The 24,091-nt window shown below is 46.1% G+C and overlaps 1 protein-coding gene across 1 annotated transcript; it reads left to right on the top strand.

The window, feature by feature from the left end:
* Positions 1-6,793: 6,793 nt before the first annotated feature.
* On the top strand, positions 6,794-7,498 carry LOC133060470 (ferritin light chain-like). Its single transcript, XM_061147945.1, has one exon. It carries the CDS (start codon positions 6,956-6,958, stop codon positions 7,481-7,483), a length of 528 nt encoding a protein of 175 aa, XP_061003928.1. The 5' UTR covers positions 6,794-6,955; the 3' UTR covers positions 7,484-7,498.
* Positions 7,499-24,091: the final 16,593 nt, after the last annotated feature.

The following is a 24,091-nucleotide window of genomic DNA, read 5'->3' as shown; positions in this document are numbered from 1 at the left end:
CATTATATAAAAACAGATATAATACAAAATGATCTTCCTTTTCCTTCTGTCCCTCTACCTCTTTCTTCCCTTTTCTTCCCATCATCACTGCTGCTGCTGCTGCTAAGTCGCTTCAGTCGTGTCCGACTCTGTGCGACCCCATAGATGGCAGCCCACCAGGCTCCCCCGTCCCTGGGATTCTCCAGGCAAGAGTACTGGAGTGGGGTGCTATTGGCTTCTCTGCCCATCATCACCAGAGACCCACCATATGTCCTGCATCCCACCAGGATTCAGGGGAGTGAGCCACAGTCTCTGCACCTGAAGAGCTCAGTCCCAGGGGGCCTGTGCTGCTTCCCAGCCCATGAGGAGGCAGTAACCAACTGCTTCCAGGGAAAGGCTCTGGAAGCCCAGTAGGTGGTCCATGGGCAGAGATGCAGGAGAAAGTATTCCACGATGAGGATGCACAAGCCATGGAAGGCTTCCAGAAATGCAAAAGGCTGAAGATGCTAAAGCAGAAGATGTATGTGGAGGAGGGAGGACTTCAGAGGAGCAGCAGGAGGTGACGCTGGGAAGGTGACCTCTCCTCTCAGGCTCCTGGAGAGAACCTGGCTCCAACCCTTGATGTGGAGAAGACTGATTTTTTCATCAAATGGTTGAAATTAAATCCTGAATGCAGGCAGGTGTGTATGTGAGAGTCTAGAGAGGAGAGAGACTCATGTTTTATTTATCCATTCATTCTTTGATGGACATTTGGATTGTTTTCCCTTTTCTGGCAATTATGAGTAATGCCACCATGAACATTCATGTGCAAGTTTTCAGGGGGTCCTGTGTTTTCATTTCCTTAAGTTATAGAGGTAGGAGTGGAAATACTGGGTCAAATCAACTGACATTTTGAGAAATTGCCAAACTGTTTTCCCAGATATCTTTTAAATCTGAATTTAAAAGATAATTTAAAACTTTCGAAATATATGACTTTCCTCTAACAATTATACAGCCGTGCTTCTCAAGGATTATGTGCATATTATTGTCAAATGACAAAACTAAAACAATTTAGTACTGAGTTTGATGTCCTTTATTCAAGGGACAACGACCCATGCCTTGGAGGAATACAGTGCTCTTCTCAAGGGATTTTGGTCAAGAGTGAGGCTTTAGTCTATTAGAGGCAACAAAGGAGCAACTTGGAAATAGGGCATGACTGGCTGGGAGGTTGGGGGATTTCCTTATAAGGCTCAGGCCCGATTTTCCAGGTTAAGGTGAGCCAGCTGAAGCTGAAATGGGGGTTATGATTGGTGACAGCTTGCTTTGATGGAGAGGTGTTTCCTGTTAAGTGCAGGTTGATTTAGGTTGAAACTCCTGGCTTGAGCTAGGCCCTGGGTCAGCCTCCATTCTGTGAGTCCAGATCTATGAACTAACTTTATCATTACTTAAGAAGGATGGGGCTTCCCAAGTGGCGCTAGGGGTAAAGAACCCACCTGCTAATGCAGGAGACATAAGACAAGGGAGATATTAAGAGAAACGGGTTCGATCCCTGGGTTGGAAAGATCTCCTGGAGGAAGACATGGGAACCCACTCCAGTATTCTTGCCTGGATAATTCCATGGACAAAGGAGCCTGGTGTGCTACGGTCCGTAGGGTCACAAAGAGCAGGACACAACTGAAGTGACTTAGCATGCATGCACAAGCAGGACATTTAAAAATATTTATTATTATTGATTTGGCTGTGTCGAGTCTTAGTTGCTTCTTGCAGGGTCTTCATTGGTGGCGCACAGACTCTCTAGTTGGGGCGTGTGGGCTCAGTTGCTCTAAGGCATTTGGGATCTTAGTTGCCAGACCAGAGAATGAACCAGTGACCCCTGCATTGCAAGGCAAATTCTTACCCACTGGACCAGGAAGTCCCAAGCAGGGCATCTCATAGGCCTGCAGTTCAGGGCTAGAGCAAATGAGACTCAGGGGGACTAGGCCTAAAGAGATCTCCATCCTGCCAGGAGATCACAGGTCCGTGCCTCAGACTTGGGCAGGAATGGCTTCCTGCCTGCCTGGCTAAAACCTCTTGCTTTTTTTTTTTTTTTTTTTTTTAACCTCTTGCTTTTATACAGAGACAATGGCCTTGAGCAACGCTCGTATCTCTTAGATTCTCCCTCCCCCTGTAACTGACCAAAGTCTATGGAATCAATTAGGTCGAAGGCAAAGGCCTAGAGACTTCTGGGGCTTTTGAATTCCCACAGCAACTCTGTAAACATCAAGTGAAACCCTCATCATGCCCAGAAGATCCAAGCAACACCTCCTTTCCTGGGTCCCAGGAACCCACATTGGGGAAGGCAATGGAATGAACAAAGGGGCCATTGAGCCTGACAGCAGTGGGGTAGGGAAGGGCCTAGCCGGCAGAGCTCCTCCGAACCATGTGCTCTGGGTCCAGCTGCTTATTTATTCCTCCTTTTATAAAGGAGGAAACTGAGAGCTCAGATGCCCCACAGCAGTTAAAAGGCAAGACAGAAATGAAGACAGAGTGGGTCTACGTCCCATCTGGGCCACCATCGCTGTGATCTGGGGCCTAGAGGCTGGAACAGGAGCGAGGGCCTGGCATCCATGCCACATCTTTCAGGGGCCTTCCAGCACCAGCACCTGATCCTGCCCAGCAGAGCGGCTCTCCCTGCTATTTTGGAGGCAATCATATATTTTTAATGACCTGCAAAATCTCCCTGTGAGAAGGGAGGGAGAGTTGAAATTACAGCCAAGCAATTTGCATTGCGAATAAGTTATCCTCCCTCCTGCTCTCCAAGAATATGCAGAAATAAATGCCTCCTAATGAACCCTGGGGGGCTGAGGCTTTGATATGAATTCTGCTGCAGGGGTAAAGAGTTCTAGCCAGACTGAAACTCAGCATGAAGTTGGAGCAGGAGGGCTGGGGCAGTCCCCTTCAGAGCGAGGGAAAAAGGAAATTGGATTATCTTGCTAGCAGTTGGTGTTTTTCTATCTCTTAGAACCACAGATTAGTGCTCCCCTCCTTCAGATGGTTGGGGAGGGTGGGGAGAGATTCCATTTAGCCCTATTTATCCAGCCAGCTGCTCACCTGTTTGTAACCCTTCCACCCTGGCCACTCTCAAGCTCCTTCTAGACTCCCTGGACCTACAGAGACCAGGAGCTCCAAAGCTTTTGCCTTCTCCAGAACTAAAAAAGACCTATTAAACATAGATGGGCTTCCCTGGTGGCTCAGAAAGTAAAGGAACTGCCTGCAATGTAGGAGACACAGGTTCCATCCCTGGGTCAGGAAGATCCCCTGGACAATGGAATGGCTACCCACTCCAGTGCTCTTGCCTGGAGAATTCCATGGACAGAGGAGACTGGTGGGCTACAGTCCATGGGGTCGCAAAGAGTTGGACACAAGTGAGAGACTTTCCTTTCTTTTTCATTTAACATAGATAGATAGATGGATGGATGGATAGATGATAGATAGATAGATAGATAGATGATAAACAATCTTTCTATCTGAAGTCAGGCAGCCATAGCGAAAACACCAGCGCCCCCCGTCCCCCACCGCCCCCGCCCGGCGCCTACAGGGTCTGTGTTTATTCCGCACAGTGAAGTGTGTGTGTGTGTGTGTGTGTGGAGCGGGGGCAAGTATGTGCTTGCAGGCCTGAGCTGTGTGGGGGCTGGCCTGTGAGCTGAGTAGTGTGGATCTGAGGGCATGTGGATGTGGTATTTGTGTGGGCTTGAGAGATGTGGTAATGATGGTTTGTGTGGACTTGTGAAAGAGAGGAGGTAGGGAGGCCTGTTCGCAGCCTCCCTGGGGAGTTGGTGGGGCTGGGCACAAGCCCAGGTCGGACAAAGGGAATCCATCCGCAGCAGATCCGCAGCTCTGTGCCTCTCTGCCGCCTCCTTGTCCTCCCCTCTCCCCAGGACTGCAGACACATTCGTGATCCAGATTCTCACCCTCCCCTCTGGCCCAGCGTGACGAGCTTGGAAGCTCAACAAAGGCCCTGAGATCTTGTGCCGTGAGACAGGGCCCTTCGGAGGCTAAGAGGTGGGTGCATCCATCAGATAATTTGATATCAAAGCCCACGTCCACTGATCAGAAAGAGTAGACCAGACTCTTCTGGCCCTCTATTTATTTCCTCATCTGGGAAAACAGAGATGGTAGAGGACCAACCCTGGTGAGCCATGGTAAATGCTTTATTGTTGTTCAGTCGCGATGTACTAATAAATGAGTTATCGGGGTTTATGGGTCGGTACTAATCAGCACTGTAGAATCCTATTGTTGCAACCAGTGTTGGGGTAAGATGATTTAACCTTCCTTTTTCATTGAATGGAAGATTTGTTCAATTCTGCAGAGCTTTACAATTTTCAAAAGCTTCACACACATGGTCTCATATAATGCCATAATAACCCTTTTTTTAATTGTATAATCTATCCCTATATGGCCTCTCCTCCCCCCCAAACTGCTGGTGACCATTAGTCTCTTCTCTGTTTCTGTGATTCTGCTTCTTTTTTTTTGCTTTATTCACTAGTTTGTTATATTTATCTATCTATCACTATCACTATAGATCTATCAATAGATAAATATAGCTATCGATAGATTTATCGATCTATAGATCTATCTACCTACCACTATCTATATGTGATACATAGTATTTGTCTTTCTCTGACTTATTTCACTTAGCATAATGCCCTCCGAGTCTATCCATGTTGCTGCAAATGGCAAAATTTTGTTCTTTTTTATGGACAGGTAATATTCCATTGTATATATATTTGTGTGTGTGTGCAAATATATATATGTCATGTCATCTTTATCCTTTCCTCTGTTGATGGACAGTTATGTTGCTTCCATATCTTGGCACTGTAAATAATGCTGCTATGAACACTGGGATACATTTATCTTTTTAAGTTAGTGCTTCTGTTTTTCAGATATATGCCCAGCAGTGTAATTTCTGGGTCATATGGTAGGTCTATTTTTAGTTTTGTGAGAAACCTCCATACATTTTCCCACAGTGGCTGCACCAGTTCACATTCCTACCAACAGTGTAGAAGAGTCCCCTTTTCTCCATACCTTGTCCACGTTTGTTATTTGTGTCCTTTTTGGTGATGGCTATTCTGACAGGTGTAAGGTGATATCTCATTGTATTTCCCTGATGATTAGCGACATTGATCATCTTTTCACATGCAATTCAGCCTTTTTAAGATACTCTGAGAGACAGCGGGCAGAGGTTTGTGGGTTAGGGCCATACCCAAGGACATAAATAGCCCTTGTTATAGGAAAGGTCTGTGCTGACAAGGGTGTTTCAGCATATCCATGTTGGTGATGGCGCAGTGTACATATGTTTTGGGAACTTGTCTACATCAAGATGTCTCTGAAAAATAAGAGAGGAACCATTGCAGATTAAAAACAAACTTGAGTTATAGTAAATCAAATGAACTTGGGAGCATTGATTAGATCCTGATTTAAATGGATCAAGTATACAAAAATTATGAGACAATCAAGAAAATATGAACATTGAATGGATATTAGATAATATTAAAAACAGACTGTTACAGAGAACAGACTTATGGACATGGGGGCAGGGGTTGGAAGGAGCAAGTGGAATGAACGCAGAGTAGCATGGAAACATATACACCAACATATCTAAAATAGAGTGCCCTGTTTGACTCAGGGCACCCAGACCAGGGCTCTGTGACAACCTAGAGGGGGGTGGGATGGGGAGGGAGGTGGGAGGGACGCTGAGGAGGGAGGGGATATGTGTATACCTGTGGCTGATTCATGGTGACGTATGGCAGAAACCAGCACAATATTCTAACTATCCTTCAATTAAAAATAAATGAAGGGAAAAAATAAAAACGTATTGTTAATATTTTTAGTTGTGTTCATGGCATTGTGGTTATGTTAAAAGGACAGAGAGTCTTTATCTCTTAGAAAATATACTGAAATGAGTGGAATGATAAAACGTTTGAGATTCAAGCTAAAATAATCTAGCTGGTGGGGTTAGTTTGGGAAGCAGGGAGAAGCAAATCAAACAAGATTGGCAAGCTGATGGTTCAAGGGGTTCCATTATATTATTTTCTCTAATCTCGTGTGTTCAGCATTTCCAAAATTAAAATATTAAGATGGAAAGAAGCCCTTTCTGGAGTTGCCACTTGGAAGGCGGCTTCTGCCCTCCCCGTGTCACCAGGACAAGATGATTCAGGCCCTTGACCAACAGGGAGGGGCACAGCTGAGCAGGCCTTCCTAAGCCCTATAAATCAGCAAGCACAGCTGAAGCCATTTAGTAGGAAGCTTGTTAATAAGAAAAACCTGGTTTAAATGGGTCATTTTTATTGGGAAGAGGGAGCAGAAGATGATGGAGAACAGGGCCGCCCTAGCAGTGGGGAGGTTTATACTAGTGCCAAGCTCTTCCTCACAGGTTCGGATGGGATTGCATTAACTCCATCACCACCCTGAACCTTTTCCAGGATGGTGAACCCAAAGTGGGAGCAACAGGAGTGGGGGCTGGGCCTGGAGCATGTATAGGGGAAGGATCTATTGGGTCTTCAACTTCCTCATAGATGGGGGAGCCTCCCAGGTGTGCTGGGAGTTTTCATAATCTAGAGAAGCCACATCTGGATTCTAGCATTCTTCTCACAGACCCAGGGCAGAAAAGTGAAGGAGAAAACAGTCAATTCAACAGACAAGAAGGTTTTAAGTAGCGTGTGTGCTCAGTCACTTCAGCTGTGTCCGACTCTTTGCTATAGACTGTAGCCCACCAGGCTCCTCTGTCCACGGGATTTTCCAGGTAAGAATACTGGAGTGGGAAGTGCGCTCCGCGGCCCCGCGGATCTGTCTCTTGCTTCAACAGTGCTTGGACGAACAGACCCAGGGACGCCCCTTGCTCCAGCCTCCGACTACCCTCCAACCTTTTTTCCAGTCGCAACCTCCGGAGTCAGCCACTCAGCTGTCCGCGATCACCGGGACCAGCCACCATTTTTTAACTCCTTATTACCGACCAATCATGAGCTCCCAGATTCGTCAGAATTATTCTACCGAGGTGGAGGCCGCCGTCAACCGCCTGGTTAACATGCAACTGCGGGCCTCCTACACCTACCTCTCTCTGGGCTTCTATTTCGACCGCGACGACGTGGCTCTGGAGGGTGTGGGTCACTTTTTTCGCGAATTGGCCAAGGAGAAGCGCGAGGGCGCGGAGCGTCTCTTGAAACTCCAAAACCAGCGTGGCGGCCGCGCCCTCTTCCTGGACGTGCAGAAGCCATCTCAAGATGAGTGGGGTGAAACCCAGGACGCTATGGAAGCCGCCCTTCTCGTAGAGAAGAACCTGAATCAAGCCCTGTTGGATCTGCACGGCCTGGCTTCTGCCCGCGGAGACCCCCACATCTGTGATTTCCTGGAGAACCACTTCCTAGATGAGGAAGTGAAACTCATCAAGAAGATGGGTGACCACCTGACCAACCTCCGGAGGCTGGCTGGTCCCCAGGCTGGGTTGGGCGAGTATCTCTTCCAGAGGCTCACCCTCAAGCACGACTAGGAGCTTCTGGAGACCAGTGGCCTTTGAAGAACCCACCGAACATCAGGGCTGCCTGAAGCCCCTCTCTGCAGCCACTAGGCAGCTTTTTTAACATCCTGTAGCCCTCTCTCAAGCCTTGGACCAAATGGAAACAATAAAGCTTTTTGCAGCTAAAAAAAAGAAAGAATGAATGCTGGAGTGGGTTGCTGGTCCCTTCTCCAGAGGATCTTCCCAACCCAGGGAACCTGCATTGCAGGCAGAGTCTTTACCACTGAGACACCATGGAAGCCGGTAAGTAGAGTAACCTGAGCCAGAGACAGAAAGAAGGCCTCCTGTAGAAGTGAGACTTTGAAGGGGGATCTTCATGGGAAGAACCCAAGAGGGACCCTGAGAAATAACGTAGCCAAACCCAGGTGAGGACGCTTTTGGTTAAACTGCACTGGAAAGTGGTTTTGATGAAAGAGGCCTTGGAGGGTCACATGACTTAGCTTGCTCAGCCCAAGGCCTAAGAAGACCTAAGCACCTGAATCCAGAGCTTTTAGGTAGTGACAGGCTGAGGCAAGAGACCCTGGAGGAACTGGGAACTTGGCTTTCTATCCTTTCTGAATTTACCAGCAACCCAGGGCTGCTGCAAGGGTCAGAGGAAAAGCCCTGAATTTGGAGTCGAAAAACTCAAGTTTCAGCTTTGCTATTTCCCAGTGGCAAAACTTTGGGAAAGTGGCAAATCGCTTGCATTCCGTCAACCTCAATTTCTCTATTGGCAACAGGATGATAACATCTGTTTTTTTTTTTTTTTTACTTTTTATTTTATATTGAGTATAGCCAATTAACAATGTTGTGATAGTTTCAGATGAACTTGAAGGCACTCAGCCACACATAGACATGTATTCATTCTCCCCCAAACTCCCCTCCCATCCACCCTACCACGTAACATTGAGCTGAGTTCCATGACCACACCTGTTTTACAGGTTGCTGAAGACAGTTATTTACGCAGTAAAAAGTGCATAGGATTTGAAGAAAAGAGCTGTGGAGGCTCAAGCACAGGCCTCACCAACTATGAGCTGTGGGCCTCTGAGGCAGTCAGTGCCTCTGAGCCCTTATTTCCTCATCTGAAAAATGGGAGAAGAACACCAGCTTAACAGGAAGACATATAGGGGAAATGTTATCAATTTATCACAGTGCCTAGCTCAGGAAAACACTCAATAATGTTAGCAATTGGCATTAATGATATAGTATACAAGAACAGAAAAGAGGTTAAATGTAGGTAGTCTCTAAGAATGACATAGAGCAAGCACCCTGGTTGAGAGAAGGAAGCTCAGATCTTCCCAGACTTCTGGCCATCTCAGCGTTGACTTCAGGCACTTTATCTTTTCACTAGGAGCATAGGGAACACCTTGTTATAATACAGGCATCCTTCTTCACGGACAGGTCGTAGACCTGATAGTGTCTATTAGATCAATAAAGTCACTTGGTTGATCTGAGATCTTTCTCCACAGGCAGAAATGTACAGAAACTGTAGCCCGGACATGATCAAGGTTTAAGAGAAGAGATCAGTTCAGTTCAGTTCAGTCGCTCAGTCGTGTCCGACTCTTTGCGACCCCATGAATCGCAGCTCACCAGGCCTCCCTGTCCATCACCAGCTCCCGGAGTTTACTCAAACCCAAGTCCGTCGAGTCGGTGAGGCCATCCAGCCATCTCATCCTCTGTCGCCCCCTTCTCCTCCTGCCCCCAATCCCTCCCAGCATCAGGGTCTTTTCCAATGAGTCAACTCTTCGCATTAGGTGGCCAAAGTATTGGAGTTTCAGCTTCAGCATCAGTCCTTCCAATGAACACCCAGGATTGATCTCCTTTAGGGTGGACTGGTTGGATCTCCTTGCAGTCCAAGGGATTCTCAAGAGTCTTCTCCAACACCACAGTTCAAAAGCATCAATTTTTCGGCACTCATCTTTCCTCACAGTCCAACTCTCACACCCATACATGACCACTGGAAAAACCATAGCGTTGACCTAGGGAGCTTCAAAATTGGGGAAATAAAGGCAGAATATTGTTTTAATCTTGAGGTTAAATGGGTGCCTTCAAAAGAAACTTAAACATGAACAGTGATTTGTAGGTCAAAAATCTTAGCATGAAGCAAAAAAAGAATCTTGTTTGCATTATTCATACTCATGGGTATGTGTGTGTGTGTGTGTGTGTGTGTGTGTATAGATCTTTAAATAAGACGTGCAGTCATTTTTCCCAGAGTTTGTACCTTGTGGTTACTAAAGAGACAGTTATGACACTTCCTTTGCTAAATTAAACCACGTCCACTTCACCCACATATGTTCCTGGCTCTGCCACACAGTAACACCCCTCCGTGTCCTGGCCAGGCCTCTGATCCCACCCCTCCCACAGAGCAGGAGGCAAGCCCAGCCACTGGCGGGATGTTTTCCTTCCCGTCTGCCCCACGGTTCCCTGATGGTAGACGCCTAGGGTGTGAAAGTGCACGCCTCCAAAGCCAGCCTTCTGGTCCAAGAGGCCTCGGGAGGAAGCCAGCAGTCCCTCCATTTCCTGTGGGTGAAGGATTATGTGATGGAAACAGATCGCCCCGCATTCCTCTTCCCAAGTCACACACGCCCAGCCCAGCACCTGCGTTAACAAGCAAGTGACATCCAATTAAGACTGGACTAAGACCCCAGAATTTAAAAATAGGTGTTTGGACCTTCAGGCTTGTTTGTCTCCTTCCGGCTCCATCGCCACACTCTTCTCTGTGGGGAGATGGTGAGCTGGGACCGTCCCTGCATGCACAAAGGGTTACTCCCCTCTTGCAGGGGGGTTGGGGGGCTGGAATTCTACACCCCCCTGGTTTGCTTGCTGCTGTTTTCCTGTTGCTTTTCTTCCATTTTTCTTCTGTCCTGAAGGCTCATTAGGAACTCTGTGAGTTAGAAGGGGTCTGTGTCACGAGGCTCTGCTCTGCCAGCTGGGCACCAGGCAGGGAATACGCATCCTGTTGACACGGGGAGCACAGGCTAGGGGCCCTCACAGGCCCGCAGCACTTTTTACATGGAGATGAGCTGCCACTTGGCTCCTTCTGTAACTAATCACCAGTGTTGTTGAAATATTACTACTTCTGTTACAACCACTAATGCCCGAAATGAGGAACAGGTGCTTTGGGGTAACATCAAGCACGGATGGTTACTTCTCACTTGGGAGCTCCAGCCTGCCCAGTGAATATCCAGGGAACCCGTTTGATTTCAGGGCCATGTTGCTGCCTCTGTTGACAGAGTTGGAATGGTGCTGGGATCTGCCCCTATCCTGTGTAAACCCAAGCTGCCCTGAGGAAAGTTTGAGGAGCACAAGATCTGAAAATAGAGAGAGACGTAGGAGGAGGGAGTGCTAAGGGCATGAGCCTTGGAGTTCACCCAGCCTCGGTTTGAGTCTTAGCTTCAGCCTTCATTAGCTGTGTGACCTTGGACCACTACTTTCCCTCTCTGAGCTAGTCACGTCATCAAAAAAACAATCATATCAGGATTGTTATGAGGGCTCAAAGTAATGCCTGGCACCCAGTAGGGGCTCCATAACGGAAGCCATTACAGTTATGTTGCTCTCGGTGGCTGATGCCTTTCACAGAGCCTGGCCCCTCCTCCACACACGCACACCATGCCTGACACATCCAGGGTCCCTAGCAAAGTAACTGGCTTATGATTTGTACTTCTCTCCATGCTGACCCCATATCCAAACCAGATGGAGACCATAGTCATGCCAACAACCAGTGTTTGCATTTCCCTTCCTGGCTTATGAAGCACACACACCCACATCCCACTTCTCCACTCTCAAAGCTGCTTTGTTGGGTGTTTGTGCATCCATACTATTTTCAGAAGAGAAAGTGAAGGCTTAGACCTCTGTAAGCGAGGCGCCCGAAGTCATACGTGGTACAAGCGTCAGACCCAAGACTGAAGTTCAGTGCACTTTCTTCCACCGCAAACTCCCTGTTGCTCAGCACCCTGCCATGAAAGGAGGCAATCATACCCATCCCCTCTCTGAGACAACACTTCCCATCTCTCCAGGGCCATCTGCTAGGAAATTAACCAATTTACCTGTGACAATGCAGAAGTAGCTGTCAATAGTTTGCCCTTCCCAAGGTAAATATTTGTATTTGGATGAGGGTCTTCTATTGACTGGTCTTAACACAAAGGACTTACTTTCTGGTCTTATGCTGAGGGAGTTACAATGACCCTCTAGGTGATTGCTTTTTCTTCTCTGTGGAAGACTTGTTACACACATTGAGGCTATGACCACATGAAATGAAGGGAAGATATCACACAATTATAAAGCTGTCAGTAGGAATTCCCTGGTGGTTCAGGGGTTAGGACTCCACACTACCCCACTGGGGTCCTGGGTTCGTTCGATCCCTAGTCTGGGAACAGCAAGCAGTGTGGCCAAAAAAAAAAAAAGAAACAGCAATCTTTAACTCAATAAAGCATAGCCCAATAATTGGATCACTCTATACTAGATTTAATTCCATCTTCTCCCCCAGCTAGACTCAGAACTGAGCTCTGGCTGAGTGGCTCTGGCCAAAGAGTACCAATTTAACCTTTCTGGGCTAAGCTGAGGGAACCGTGAGCTTTTCAATGACATGCACATCTCTGATGTTAACACCCTGTGAGGCTGTGTGATGTAGGTGCCATTTTCCCCTACACAGATAGGATACAGAGAGGTTCCAAAGGTCTGCTTGAGGTGCCCAAGATCCCAGGCTAGCATGCAGTGGTATCCGGACCAGTCCTGCCCTTTCAGAAGGGTGCCTCTTCCACTCCTTCCTGCAGACCTCGTACCTCCCGGGTGTTTGTGGAGTGAAGTAGCCACAAGTGTATTCTCCCACGTTACTCGGCACTGGCCATCTGCAGATGGAACAGTGAATCATGGAGACAGGTAGAACCCATGGAGACCACCCTGTCTTCCACCGCATTATATCTGGGTGTGGACCCTGGAACTCCACTGTGAGTTGGGTTTGAAGAGGGCATGGAGACAACTCTTTCCCCAAATAGAAGCCATGGGCAGTAAGCCCTCGCTGTCTTGGTAGCTAGGGTCGGGGATTAGGGGAGGTGGAGGCTAGGGGTTGACCTACCACATACTCTCTAAGAATGTGAAGAGTCAACTGTGTCTGTCATTTTCCTAGGACAAGGCAAGAAGTTGTGGGTTTATGTCATGAGGCAAAGAGATAGGGTAGACATTAGAACTGTCTGACCAAGAAGACCGTTAAAATAAATTCATTCAAAAGAACAGAGGATGCTGCTGCTTTGGAGATTTGTAGCAAGTTGTTTAGCTGCTGGGTAGGGTAGCATACCCATCATGGAGATGAGGAAACTGAAGTTTAGGATTACTAAATTACCCTTGGAGCCTTATGGCCAACAACTGCTAGAAGACACCATATAAATAAAAAGCATAACTCACTTATTTTTAATTGAATAATCGTTACTTCTAATTTGGGATGATTTCAACAATGATTCTTCTTGTACTTCTATTTTGGCTCTCTAGGGGCAATTTGAAGTTTCCTGGTAATTTATCATTTTAACCACAGTTCTCCTGAGGCAGTAAGTTTATATGGGAAAAGAGTTTACTCCAAATCTTAAAGTTTTTTCCTACAGTATAATTTACCATCACACTAAACACACATGTCATTATCTCATAAGCTCATAATTGCTGACTCCTCTAACCTTGACATCTCCAGAACAGGTAGTTCTCCTTCAAAGAATATATCATCGCAACACCAGTACAAAATGCAGGTGACCCTGCATGACAGGTAGAAAAGTTTTTTTTTTAATGGAAATAACACCCAACAAAGAGAGAAATAAAAGGCGCTCTGTGACCCTGACTTTATGCTTTGTCCTCCATGGATTGGAAGTTCCTGCCCTTCGTAAGTACAGATGAGGAGGCTGATCTGTACCCAGAAGGGTACACCTCCCTTCCTGGGAGGTGATGGTTTACACAGATCCAGACACACTCTGGCCCTCCCTCCCTCATTCTTGTGAGACAGCTCCCTGAGGAGCAAGTCGGGGACTGAATTGCAAGCCTTTGGGGCTGAACTTGTGGCTCTATTTTATCCTGCACTAACCAGACAGCGTGAATGATGTAGAAACGAATTGAACCACCGACGAGACTATGGTACATAATAGATCAGTATCTCCCAACCTTTCTCACAAGCAGGCATATAGAAACACTCATGCACTATAATGATAACAAGATAGTAATCCAGAGAAAGCAGATAAGATTGTTTGCAAGCACTCAGGTGGCTCCTGCCACTCCAGGCCTTTCCTGGACCTGCAGTGGGGGAAGGGCCAGTATGTTGTGCCACCTACTGGGAGGCTCTGGAGAGAGCACAATGGTTAGAGCAGAGTGGTACCAGGTGGGAGATGGCTGTGCAATTAGATGAGTTGGATTTTTTTTTTTATTGAAGTATAGTTAATTTACAATGTTGTGTTAATTACCACTGTACAGCAAAATGACTCAGTTGCATAAATATATAGATACATTCTTTTCCATATTCTTTTCCATTATGGTTTATCACAGAATATTGAATCTAGTTCCCTGTGCTATAGTAGACCTTATTGTTCATCCATTCTATATATACCAGTTTGCATCTGCTAACCCCAAACTCCCAATCCATCCATCTCCCACTCCCCTCCCCTTGACAACCACATGTCTATTCTCTATGTCCATGATTCTGTTTCTATTTCATAGATATATCTGTGAATTTGTGTCATATTTTAGGTTCTACATATAAGTAATATCAGATGGTATTTGTCTTTCTCTTTCTGACTTGCTTCACTTAGTATGATAATCTCACAGTCCATCCATGCTGCTGCAAATGGCATTATATCATTCTTTTTTATGGCTGAGTAGTATTCCATTGTATATATGTATCATATCTTCTTTATCCATTCTTCTGTTGATGGACACTTAGGTTGTTACCATGTCCTGGCTACTGTGAATAGTGCTGCTATGAAATAAGGGTGCGTGTATTTTTTTGAATGATAGTTTTGTCTGGATATATGCCCAGGAGTGGGATTGCTGGTTCATATGGTAATTCTATTTTTAGTTTTCTGAGATGGGTTAAATGTGAGTCCTGGCTCAGTCACTAACGGTCTTAGGTGAGTTATTTAATCTCTCCTTGCCTCAGTTTCTTCACAGGTGTAATAGGATGAATAATAGTATGTACTTCATGGGACTATTTTAAGGATCAAATGAGTTAATCCATGTAAAGTGCTTAGAAAAATGTCTGGCACAGAGCAAGCAGCTGGAGAAATGGCATCGCTGCTGTATTCACTCCAGAGTCCCAGGGTCTGCTTCCCAGCAGAGAGCAAGCACAAACAGTAATGTGCTCCCGATCCAGTTAGAAATCACACTCAGATGATTCATGGTTTTCTCTAAATCTGTACCTCCTCTTTTCTTCTCTATCAGCCCATCTCTAACATGGCCATAGAAGTCTAAGAAGGGAGCAGTAAAAGAGGAAAGAAAATGGACCTGGGAGCAGGAAATTCACATCCCAGTCCTGGTTCTCCTGCTGAATAAATCACCTCACCATTCTGGTCCTCAAACTCTTCATGGATCAAGAGATGGTGGTTGACCAGATGACTGCAGAGATCTTTCCTGCTCTAAGATGTCATGGCTTGTTTTGTGAATTAAAATTGGAGCATGAGGTGTGTGTGCCTGGTCAGTGGTGCCTAAATTGCGTCACTGATTTCCAGGAAGATTAACACAAAAGGAGTTAATGTTTTCTCTGAGTCAAAACACCCAATACATCCCCACCTGCCATAACAACATATCTTCAGCTCACCGTTGTTGCCCTCCCGATAGCTGAATTCTAAATTAGAGGCTTTTATAACTCAAGAATGAATCCGTAAATATGTCTCCTAGGTAACATCTTGTTAGCTTCATTGCTCAAAGTCCTTGAAAATAATAGAACTGCATTTCTTTTTAAAAATAGTAACTCAGACATCTCATTTAGGCCTCCCACCCAATTAGTCTGAATTAGTAAAATGTGTTCATTTCTGTCCAGATGAGAACATTGGATAAAAACATTGGATGAACACATTGTATTCATCCATGAGAAATACATATAAAAATGTGATTTCCCAGCACCTAGGATTGTTCTTACCTATCTCTGTTTTTTTAGAGGTGGTTATAACACATACATCCTTCTTGCTATTAAAAATTAATATCTCAGCCCATATAGTCACTCAGAAATAACAGCCAGAGCAACATCTCAATTTAATCCTGGCCCTGACAAGAACCATCTCCCTCCTGCAGTTTGAGGAGAATTTTCTCTCACTTTCTTTTTCCCCATCCTTCTAGAAAGGATGGCTCTCTGAAGCCATTTCTCCGACCACCTGTGTCCCAGCTGTACTGCTCTTGCTGAATGTCAGAACACCCCAGCCCAGTGAATCGGGGAGGTGGGGCAGAGCTGTGTGGCCTGAAGGACTTGGCAGAACAAAACCCCACGAAGCACGGCCCTGTGTTTTCACTTTGTTTTCACTGACACAAATGCCCAGTGAACGCTCTGTGAAGCCCAGCCCAGGCCTGTGTCAGAAAGACTTCCTGGAGTTTGAACACCTACCACAGGCTCAAAAGACCACCAGTCTCATCCAACCAGTAGAACAGTGTTTTCCAAGCTTTGGAGAGAGCTCGGACCTGCCTCTCAGGATGGACTGGTAACCTGAAGTGGAGCCAGGCCGACAACCAGGTGTCCTCAGAGACTTCGAGTGGGTGTGGGGGAGCCACAGGGCCAGTAGGGGTGGCATTCGTGGACCGGCATCCGGGGGTGGGGAGGGGTAAGATGAATGTGGCCAGGACATTTATTGCCCACTGCCTTTGACAAATGATGATGGACAGCAGAATGAATTCACCAGCAAAAAAACACAACTCACAGAGCAGCCACGGAGCCCTTTAAGAAGTGCCTTTTTTCTCCCCTAGTGGTGTGGCCATCACCAAGACAGAGAGAAGCAGGCCCCCAAGAGTGGCCTGGGTCAACCCGACTTCCCCATGACTTGCTTCCTGTGATAGGCAGAAGGATGACCCCCAAAGATATCTAGGTCCTAATCCCTGGAACCTGAAAACATCCCCTTACCTGGTGAAAAGGAATCTGCTGATGCAATTGAAATGAGGCTCTTGAGATGGGGAGATTACCCTGAATTATCTGGGTGGGTCTTGAATGTCATCACAAGTGTCCTTCTAAGAGGGAGATAAAGGGAGATTTGACTACGGAAGATGAGAGGGTGATACGAGGCCTGAGGCAGAGATTGGAGTGATGCTTCTTGAAAAGGGAGGAAGGGGACTTCCCCTGCGGTCTAGTAGTTAAGACTGCACAGTCCCACTGCAGAGAGTGCAAGTTCAATCCCCAGTCAGGGAACTAAAATCCCACACGCCACATAATAATGGCCAAAAAAATGGAGGAAGGGCCACAGGCCAAGGAGTAAGGCACCCACTGGAAAGCAAAAAGGTAAAGTAGATTCTCCTCTAGGGCCTCCAGGAGGGACCAGCCCTGCTTACACCTTGATTTCAACCCAATAAAATTGATTTCCGACTTCTGGCCTCTGGTAAGTACAGTAAGAGTATAAATTCATTTTATTTTAAGCCACTTAATGTGTGGCCATTTGTTTCAGCAGCAACAGGAAACTGCAAACGTTCCCAAGAGTAGGGGATGCCCCAGTGGCAGGGCCTCCTTTTATGGCAGAGAAGTTCCTGAAAGACAAAAAAGCGTTTCAGTGCACTTCTGGGCAGATACACCCCAGCCTGAACACCGTGCCTCTTTGGCCGATGCTGGGAATGCGTGGGGCAGGAGTGGCGGAAGAGAACTGGCCTTTGTTGAGCACCATATTTAACCCTCAGAGCAGCCTGGTGAGGTAGCTGTGAGGACTCCACCTTCCGGTGAAGAGCACTGAGCTGACGTTCTGGTCATTTGTTCAAGGTCACAGCTCGCCAGCAGCAGTTCCCCAGGGAAGTTTGCTCCCACTCCTCTGCCCTCTGTGCCCTTTCCTAAGGATCCTCCACAGCGAGAGATGGGGGGAAGCAGTTGCTGTGGCTACAGTTCCGAGGAGCTCGTTCGTTCATTCATTCACTAAACACTTAGCCAGCACCTCCCAGTTGTTAGGTCCTGTGCTGGAGGAAAAGAAGCGACCTTCCGCCGCAGGCCGCTTACAAGCCTGGAGCAGACATTTATGACACAAGTTGTGTTGTCATTTCCCTCTGAAAACCCCACGGCCAACCTCAGGCAAGGGCAGTTGGCACAAAGGCTCACTCACAGTCCGCAAGGAGAGTTCTTTTGTTTTCCCAAGAAGGAGCCAAAACCTGGCCTTGTCGGTGACTTGTCAGAACAAGGAATGCCCCTGTTTTGCACTCAGGGCACCTTCCTGGGGCTGCACATGGGTTTTCACGCCTGCCCAGCAAGGGTGAGTTCTGGCTAATGATCAGTTTAGGGATACAGGGTGTGACCAGTGGAACACACCTGCTACACTTCATCCAGAGTTCACCCGGACTTATTCTATGACATTAGGCTCTATGCGAGGCCAGCACAGGGCCTAAGACTTGCAGCTGCATCAACTGCTCTGTCGCGGAGGTGTGGGCCAGGAAGGCTCTGCTGAGTTTTAACTGGATGTCTCTCTCTCCTGTCCTCTCCCATCAATGGGGCTGACTTTGCATCCTGTTTAGTCTTCTCTTGTTGGCTGTTTCACATAGGGTGTCTTCAGTCGCGAATAACAAAACCCAATCCAAACTGTCTCAAATAATCAAGGTATTTTATTGGCTCCATTTAACTGAAAAAGTCTAGAGGGAGGACTGGTTTCTAGGGAGGCTTGTTCTAGTGCCTCAAGCAATGCAGCCAGGCCTTTTGTTTTTCTCTCCATTTCTCAGCTGTGTCTTCATCAGACTCCACCCATATGAAGTTTCTCTTCTCATGACCCCCTAGAGTGGCTGGCAGTACCCAAAACTGAGTCTGGTTGGCCCTTATGGGCAGGCTAGGGTGATGTTCCCAACTGGGAGCCAGTTGAGGCCAGGAGAATTGTTCTGCACTGATGTTTTAGAGCTGATTACATGCTCCCTATACAGCACCGGGGGAGGAATCACAGCTGAGAAGGGGAGTGTGATTCCCCAAGGAAACTGGGGGTGTCATTAGGAAAGGGAAGAGGAGAATGGATGATACTGGAAATCCAAACCAGGAAAAAAAAAATGTCTATGAAATGTCTACAAAACTGATAGGATTTTGTTGTTGTTTTGATCTTAAATGAACGAATGTTCTACCCTTCTTAATACTTCCTTAGAGTAAATAATCTTGCGAGGTCTTCCTTAATTTAGTACTTATAATATCACATACTCCATAACATCCCGATGACCAGATTTCTTTTTCATTAAGGCTTCAAGGCTTTTAGATGCCGACTCTTCCTTCTGTTCACTCTGCATGTCCCCTAAAAGAAGCAGTGCTGAAATATTACCCTTGATTAATCACAGCCCAATTATCTAGTTTGTGGATTATCAGGGCTCCTCCTTTTTTCTTCCCACATCCTGCCTGCGTTTTTTAGTCAACCCCTGCTCATTAACAAGCCTGCCTGAAAAGATAGGGTTAAAAAAAAAAAAAAGAAAGAAAAGAAATGGAAATGGAACTCTAAATCAGCCAGTTTAGCTTCTTACCAACCCTGGTAAAAATGTTTGAGGAGGAAATTGAAAAGAAGTGATGGCATGAAATTTACCTTAAATTTCCAAGATCTGTGATAACTTTGTGAACCTCTTCCACCCCTTTGTAAGCTTCTTCCACCCCTTACCCTATCCTTCTTGGAGATATTGAAAACAGCTGAATTCTCCAGAAAAGGCACATTCCTTAGAGACCCAGACATTTCAAATGGCTCCCAAGTATCTCAATACCTTTTTAAAATAAACTTTCTTTTTAAATCAAGATGATTAGTTTCCCTCTCTCTCTCCTTCACTGGAGTGTAGTTGTTTTACAACGTTGTGTTAACCTCTGCCGGACACCAAAGTGCATCAGCTACATGTAGACATGTATCCCCTCCTTTTTTGGATTTTCTTCACATTTAGGTCACCACAGAGCACTGAGTGGAGTTCCCCGTGCTGTACCGAAGGTTCTCATTAGTTATCTATTTTATATGTAGTATCAATGGGGTAGGTACATAAACCCCAGTCTCCCAATTCATCCCACCCGACTCCTTTCCCCCCTGGTATTCATGCATTTACTCTCTGTGTGTGTCTCTATTTCTGCTTTGCAAATAGGTTCATCTATACCATTTTTCTAGATTCCACATATATGCATTAACATATGATATTTGTTTTTCTCTTTCTGGTTGGAGGGAAGACCTGTTGGAAGGATAAGAGCTCAAATCCACTCCCAGACGGAGAGTTCAGACCCCACAGCTCAGTTTCCTAGTGTGTGGGAGTCAATAACACTTGCTTAACCTGGTAACCAAAGTAAAGGGGGTCAGGGGCAAGGTGGAGCTAGCAGGCACCCCTTCCAGCAAACCAGAGTCCTTCCATCACCTTCACGGAGCATCTGATCACTCTTTCTACCTGCCGCCCTCATCTAGCTGATTCCTCCTAATTCTGGAGGTCTGGATAAGGAGTGATGACCACCTCTGGGTTTTCATGTCTCCTTAACAAATTCAAACAAAAGAGAAAAGGACATATTTTCTATTTTTTAAAGAACATTCTTTCCCAATATCTAAAACAAGTCTTTTTCCTTTGGACTTATCTTTCTCCTGACCACTTCTGGAGGAACAAACCTCCAATTGGACTGCCACTGGAATTGGTAGGAGAGAAGAGCCAAGATTAGAAAGACCCAGCTCCTTCATGTCATCTTGTGAGGGTAACCCAGCGGCTTGAGGTTCAGTATTGAAACTGGGGGAAATGTGTTCAAGTGCAGTCCATGCATCCCACATTCAGCTGTAAGTCTGGGTTATGATCGGGGCTGGGGGCTTGTCTCGGTCTATTCAGGCTGCTGTAACAAAATAGATCGGTGGTTTATAAACAACAGACAGTTGTTCCTCATAGTCCTGGAGGTTGGAAAGTCCAAGATCAAGGTTCCAGCAAATTTGGTGTCTGATGAGGACCCATCCCTGGTTCATAGATGGCTGCTGGTCTTTTCACTACATCCTCATGTGGTAGAAGGGGACAGGAGTTCTTGGGGGGGGTGTCTCTCTCTTTTTTTTTTAATTAAAGAAAATTTAATAACAAATTTCTACATTCAACATGGTCATCCCATTTTATAAACATACAAACATTCAGTTCAGCCACTCAGTCATGTCCTCTTTGTGACCCTATGGACTGCAGCATGCCAGGCCTCCCTGTCCATCACCAACTCCCGGAGTTTACTCAGACTCATGTCCATCGAGTTGGTGATGCCATCCAACCATCTCATCCTCTGTCATCCCCTTCTCCTCCCGCCTTCAATCTTTCCCAGCATCAAGGTATTTTCAAATGAGTCAGTTCTTCGCATCAGGTAGCCAAAGTATTAGAGTTTCAGCTTCAGCATCAGTCCTTGCAATGAATATTCAGGACTGATTTCCATTAGGTTTGACTGGTTGAATCTCCTTGCAGTCCAAGGGACTCTCAAGAGTCTTCTCCAACATCACAGTTTGAAAGCATCAATTCTTTGGTGCTCAGCTTTCTTTATAGTCAACTCTCACATCCATACATAACCACTGGAAAAACCATAACTTTGACTAGCTGGACCTTTGTTGGCCAAGTAATGTCTCTGCTTTTTAATATACTTCTAGGTTGGTCATAACTTTTCCTCCAAGGAGCAAGCCTCTTTTAATTTCATGGTTGCAGTCACCATCTGCAGTGATTTTGGAGGCCAAAAAAATCAAGTTTGTCATTGTTTCCACTGTTGCCCCATCTATTTCCCATGAAGTGATGGAACCAGATGCCATGATCTTAGTTTTCTGAATGTTGAGCTTTAAGCCAACTTTTTCACTCTCCTCTTTCACAAGAGGCTCTTTAGTTCTTCTTCACTTTCTGCCATATGGGTGGTATCCTCTGCATATCTGAGGTTATTGATATTTCTCCCGGCAATCTTGATTCCAGCTTGTGCTTCCTCTAGCCCAGCATTTCTCATGATGTACTCTGCATGTAAGTTAAATAAGCAGGGTGACAATGTACAGTCTTGACATACTCCTTTTCCTATTTGGAACCAGTCTGCTGTTCCATGTCCAGTTCTAACTGTTGCTTCCTGACCTGCAAACAGATTTCTAAAGAGGCAGGTCAGGTGGTCTGGTATTCCCATCTCTTTCAGAATTTTCCACCGTTTGTCGTGATCCACACAGTCAAAGGCTTTGGCATAGTCAATAAAGCAGAAATAGATGTTTTTCTGGAACTCTCTTGCTTTTTTGATGATCCAGCGGATGTTGGCAATTTGATCTTTGGTTCCTCTGCCTTTTCTAAATCCTGCTTAAACATCTGGGAGTTCACGGTTCACATACTGTTGAAGCCTGGCTTGGAGAATTTTGAGCATTACTTGACTAGCATGTGATATGAGTGCGGTTGTGCGATAGTTTGAACATTCTTTGGCATACAAACATTATCTTCCATTAAATTACAATGTGCTCAGAGACAGTAATGTGTCTGAGTCATGTGGCCTCATGTGAGGTTTAAGACGGCAGTTTCCTCAGAGAAGAAGTTCAAATAAATGGTCACAGAACTTGACAATTCATGGAGCTCTAAGGCTTCAGAGAGGAGGAAAAGGAGGAAGGAAGGAAACTATATATGAGGGAATCTTTGAAAACACCACGGAAGCTCACAGTTCCATTGTCATAATCCATAATCCAGGTCTACCCAGAGGCCATTTCACGTATTGAATTAAAGGTGGGAGTTTGTGAAAAGATTATAATGATTATTCACCTTCCTAGAAAACAGAAGAACTGCTTCTTCAGAATCAATACTGATATTAGTATGGCTTACCAAGATGTCTCTACAGACTCCCAGAGTCCAGTTGGAGGAGTGTGTCACATCCACCCCCCAGTAATACCTCCAGGAGGTGAGGACTGAGCGCCTTCCTGGGTCTGTTTTATGAGGGCACTGATCCCCCCATGAGGGTTGTACCCTCATGACCTAATCACCTCCCAAATGCTCCACCTCCAAATACCATAATTTTGGGGATTATGCTTCAGCATATGAATTTTGCTGGGACACACACTTTCAGTCTACAGCAGGGCTGGCACTTTCTTTCACCAGCAGTGGGGTTTAGTGACCGGCGCATTTATGGACAGAGAGTTAAATCAGACATTGATGACAACTTCTCCCAGCAATGTTTAGAAGGGTCATAAGCAGCCCATGCCCTCAGCAATGTTAGAGGTGTCTGTCATCATGATAGCATGATGCACTGCTGGACTCAGAAAATAATAGAATCCAATCCCCCTTTCTCACCCAGCCCTGTGGCCAAGTGAGGCAAATAACAACCTCTCTGAGCCTCATTTTCTCATCTGGAAATGTGAACTTCATAGGTTGTTCTGAGGATCAAATGCGTTTATGGACATAGACGTATGCAAACCATACTCCAAATCTGGATACTGATAATGACAACCATGATGCCTGTATAGATATCGTCCTTCTTATGGCCACAGTCAGCAAGTGAATAAACTTGGGAGGAGGGATGTTCCACCCTGGACCACCCCCGGATGCCTTCCCTTGTGACAGTAATTGTCTCCTTAAAAATTCAAGCTTCAACTCTGCTCCACCTGGGTTGACGTCACAGCTGCCTCCCATTCTACTGAGAGACATGCCCTCTCCCCATTGCCCATCATTTACAGTTCCCTCCCTGGTGGTAAGATGATAAAGAATCCACCTGCAATGCAAGAGATCCAGGTTTGATCCCTGGCTTGGGGAGATCCCCTGGAGAAGGGAATGACTACCCACTCCAGTAATCTCGCTCGAAGAATTTCATGGAGAGAGGAGCCTAGCAAACTACAGTCCATGGAGTTGCAAAAAGTTGGACACAACTGAGCGACTAACACTTTCACTGCCCGCTGAGGGCTGAAAACATCTGCCTTGGGCAACATAACTTCATTTGCTTCTCCAGTCTCATCACTGCCCTAGTGATGGACACCAGATAGACAACATTCTGTAATCCTTATTTGTAGGTGACAGTATAGTAACAGTTGTTATTATTACCCACTTTTACATGGGAAGAATCTGAGACCCAGAAAAAGATTAGGCTGCTTGTCCTGGACCCTAACAAAAGGCTATAGCTTCCGTCCAAGAAGCTGACAACTCCTCTTTAGGATGGTTGGTCCTCTGAGCCCCTCTAGGTTTCCCACAGGACCTCTAGACTTAGCCGCACTAAGTTCCATGCAGTTCTACCCCGGCCCCCACCCAACAGCCTCACAAATGAACGGATGCCCATGAAGGAAACAGATCCTGCTCCAGCTGGGTCTCAGGAACCTGAGGATTAATTTCCCTGCAAGCCAGTTTGTTAGACACTGTGTTGGCAGATGAGGAGAGAAGCTATCAGTTCAATTCAGTTGCTCAGTCGTGTCCAACTCTTTGCAATCCCATGGACTGCAGCATGCCAGGCTTCCTGGTTCATCACCAACTCCCGGAGCCTGCTCAAACTCATGTCCATCGAGTCAGTCATGCCATCCAACCATCTCATGCTTTGTC

This window comes from Dama dama, chromosome 8 (assembly GCF_033118175.1).
Source record: "Dama dama isolate Ldn47 chromosome 8, ASM3311817v1, whole genome shotgun sequence".
Classification (NCBI taxonomy): domain Eukaryota; kingdom Metazoa; phylum Chordata; class Mammalia; order Artiodactyla; family Cervidae; genus Dama; species Dama dama.
This window is presented reverse-complemented; position numbering and strand designations above follow the sequence as displayed.